This window comes from Aegilops tauschii, chromosome 7 (assembly GCF_002575655.3).
Source record: "Aegilops tauschii subsp. strangulata cultivar AL8/78 chromosome 7, Aet v6.0, whole genome shotgun sequence".
NCBI lineage: Eukaryota > Viridiplantae > Streptophyta > Magnoliopsida > Poales > Poaceae > Aegilops > Aegilops tauschii.
Genome location: NC_053041.3, coordinates 92,508,971 through 92,512,329, shown reverse-complemented (window position 1 = coordinate 92,512,329; position 3,359 = coordinate 92,508,971). Strand labels below are relative to the sequence as shown.

The window sequence follows — 3,359 nt, the reverse complement described above, 5'->3', positions numbered from 1 at the left end:
AAGGCAATAAAAGCATTATCTGTTATGAGTCTGCCAGGCACAAACGCGCTCTGCTCCTCGGAGATGATGTCCCCGAGTATAGGTCTCAACCGGTTGACCAAGCATTTTGATATGATCTTGTATATCACGTTACAGAGACTGATGGGCCGGAACTCTGATAAGCGTTGGGGGTTATCCACCTTTGGAATGAGCACAATGGTGGTGTTATTGACGCCCTCTGGCATCACCCCCGAGCTGAAAAACTATCTGACTGCCTCAATAATGTCATCTTTCATCATACCCCAATGCCGTTGGAAAAACCTCGCCGGAAAACCGTCCGGTCCTGGGGCCTTTAGAGGGCCCATCTGGAAAAGAGCATCACTGATTGCCTTGTCCGAGAAAGCTTCACATAACTTGGCATTCATCTCCTCCGTGATGACCGGCTCAAAAAGATTTACCACTGTATGAGGAGCTAAACCCTGGTCAGCTTCAAACAAGTTTTGAAAATTGCTCATGGCCATACCTGACATGACGTCCTGCTCAGAATGAAGGATCCCCAGGTCATCCCGAAGGCCTTTTATCCTGTTTTTACAGCCTCTCCATCTTGCTTTCCTATGAAAAAATTTCGTGTTTCGGTCACCATGTTTTAGCCACTCCATTCGAGAGCGCTGCAGCCACATCATCTCCTCCTTATACAAGAGTTCATCCATGTGACCTGATTCCTTTCGCAATTCACTGCGGTCTGCATTCATGTTATGAAGTTCTTCCAGCCTCGTCCTCGACTTCTCAATCTCTCTGGTGACATTGCCAATTGTCCTGTTGCTCCATCCGTGCAACTTTGCCATGGTTGCTTTGAGGGCCACGGTACGCCCCCCCAGGTCACCCTTCGCGCCTGACGCAACCCAGGCCGCCTCGACCACCTCTGCCAGAGAAGCCTCCCTCTCCCACATGACCTCATAGCGCCTCGCTTTAGCCGTCCTCACACTTGTATCCCTTACACACCGCAAAAGTAACGGACGATGATCCGACCGAGGTGACGTAAGGTGGATAACCGCCGCTTCAGGGAAAAGATCCCTCCAAGTATTGTCCGCCGCCACCCTGTCTAGACGCACCTGCACATTTGCCCGGCCACTCCGTTTATTATCGTATGTGAAGGGATATCCCGAGAAGCCCAAGTCCACCAACTGGCACACTTCAAAACAGTCACGAAAGGCCATCATTTGGGGTTGCGGTCTCGCCGTCATGGACAAATGCTCATAGTCCCACAGTACCTCATTGAAGTCACCCGCCACGAGCCATGGCAGCTCGGACGTATTCCTTAGCCTGCACAAGCTCTCCCACATGAGGTGTCGGTTTTCAACCCTCGGTTCTCCATACACAAAGGTCACTCGCCAAAGTGGTTCGGAAGGAGCCACTCTAATAAACACATCGATCCACCTGTCGTTTATATCTTGAACACTAACATGCATAGAATCATCCCAAAAAAGTGCTAAACCACCACTCTTCCTGTTACTGCTTATGCCATCAAAACCACGGAGCCCTAACCGATTACGCAATCTCTTCATCTTATGTAGTTGTTGTCTAGTCTCACACAAAAACACCGTCCTCGGGGAATTGGCTCTACACAGAGCCAGTAAGTCACAAACTGTGCGAGGGTTCCCCGCCCCTCGATAGTTCCACACTAGGCAATTCATTGCTCCTGACGGGGCACCACACTTGGCCCCGTCAATTTACTAGCGGCCCCATGGCTAGTTGCCTCCGTCATTCCTTCCACACCCGCACTACTCGCATCATCATCTGTGTCACACCGACCCTTTTTCCCTTTCTTTTGCTTTCCACCTTCTGTTCCCTCCTCATAGGGCACAACCACTTTACCCTCCATCGTAGTGAGCTCAACTGGGAAGCTCCCCGATATGTGCCGCTTCCCCAGGATGGAGTCATTATAGTCCATCGAATCCACAGCACTGCCAAAAGATACTTGGAGCGAGTCCAGCCCCCACATCGCTGGAATCATGTCCTCCACCATAGGCTTGTCCCGGATCACTAGTGCCCCGGCCTTTTTTATTGCAGCAACTTTTTTAGGTTGTGATGTGACCTTCTTCTTCCGAGGTTTCACTGGCCCCTTCCCCGACTCTTGCTCTTGTGCCTCAAACTGATGTTTCATACGTTGTACCTTGCTTCACTCCGGTCGTTCCGTAGCCAATCTCAGACGCTGCTTCTCAACATGATTTGCCAGCTGATCATCCTCCTCCTGTGGTGCATGTACCTCCTTCTCCTCAAAACCGTCCTCAGCATCAACTCTCGTCGGTATTTCATGTGACCCTCTGTCATCCTCCCTTGCATTCTCCCATGCCTGCGCATGAGTAGCCTACGTCGCACTTCCCAAGGAAAAATCCATACTCCGTTTCGCTCTTGGCTGCCCTGGCGATGGTGTAAAAACAGCCCGGTGATCAAACTTTTTGAACGGGGAGCACCTTAGCGTGGAATCATAGGCCTTGGTGGGGAGCCCAATCCTCTTCTTCTCACAAGCTTCTTTGTCATGTCCCATGAAACCACAATGGAAACAAAAGTGCGGCACCCTCTCATACTTAAGCTTAAACTTCAGTCGTTTCATGGTGCCCTTTGCCTTATACTCCAGCGTCACCTCCTTCTGCAGCCTCCTATTATAAGGCAGGTTCACCCTTACTCGGAGGAACTCCCGTGTACCATGGCCCACCTGAGGAACATCCACTTCCATAACCTCCCCCAGAGTACCTCCCAAAGCTTCTCCATAAACCCTAGTCTGCTTCTTCCAAGGCACATCAAAAACTCGAACCCAGACCGGAACAGCCTCAAGCAAAGTCTCAGAGGGTTGCTCATCACCATTGAACGGGGTGACTAGCAGTGCATCTCCATCGTAAATCCACCGGGCCCCCCCCCTGGCCACAAAACGAAAGTCCCCCTCCGAGAACAGAGAAACAATGTAGTAGTTGTTCTTTACCGGCTTAAACTCGACTCTCGTGCGTAATTGCCAAATTTTCTCAAAGTGACCCGACAGAGTCTTCGTGCTTGGTCGTTGCTGCGATCTATATAGAGCCATCAGCCTCCATCTGGCCCCAGCATCCACCTCTTCTTCCTCGTCATCATCGTCTAGATCAACCGCAACGAAAGCAACATCGTCCATGTCCACCTCACCTGCAATCTGATCTTCCGCCTCCTCCGGCATGGCACCTTCCACTGTTGGCCCATCCCAATTGCTATTCTCCTGCATGTCCTCCTCCCGATCCACGTACGCAGCCGCATGTCTAGACATCACGATCGCCCCACCACCAACGGGCTTCGGGTGGACAAGATCCTCACCGGATCCGCCATGATCACCCCCACCCATCGCCGTAGGATCG

The 3,359-nt window shown here is 51.5% G+C and overlaps 1 protein-coding gene across 1 annotated transcript; it reads right to left on the bottom strand.

Moving 5' to 3' along the window:
- Positions 1–242: 242 nt before the first annotated feature.
- On the bottom strand, positions 243–929 carry LOC141026870 (uncharacterized). The gene has a single exon (XM_073503743.1). The coding sequence runs from the start codon at positions 927–929 to the stop codon at positions 243–245; it is 687 nt and encodes a 228-aa protein (XP_073359844.1).
- Between the last annotated feature and the right edge of the window lie 2,430 nt (positions 930–3,359).

Coding starts and splice junctions, on each gene's coding strand:
- LOC141026870 (XM_073503743.1), bottom strand. CDS start 929: ATGTGGGAGAGGGAGGCTTCTCTGGCAGAGGTGGTCGAGGCGGCCTGG.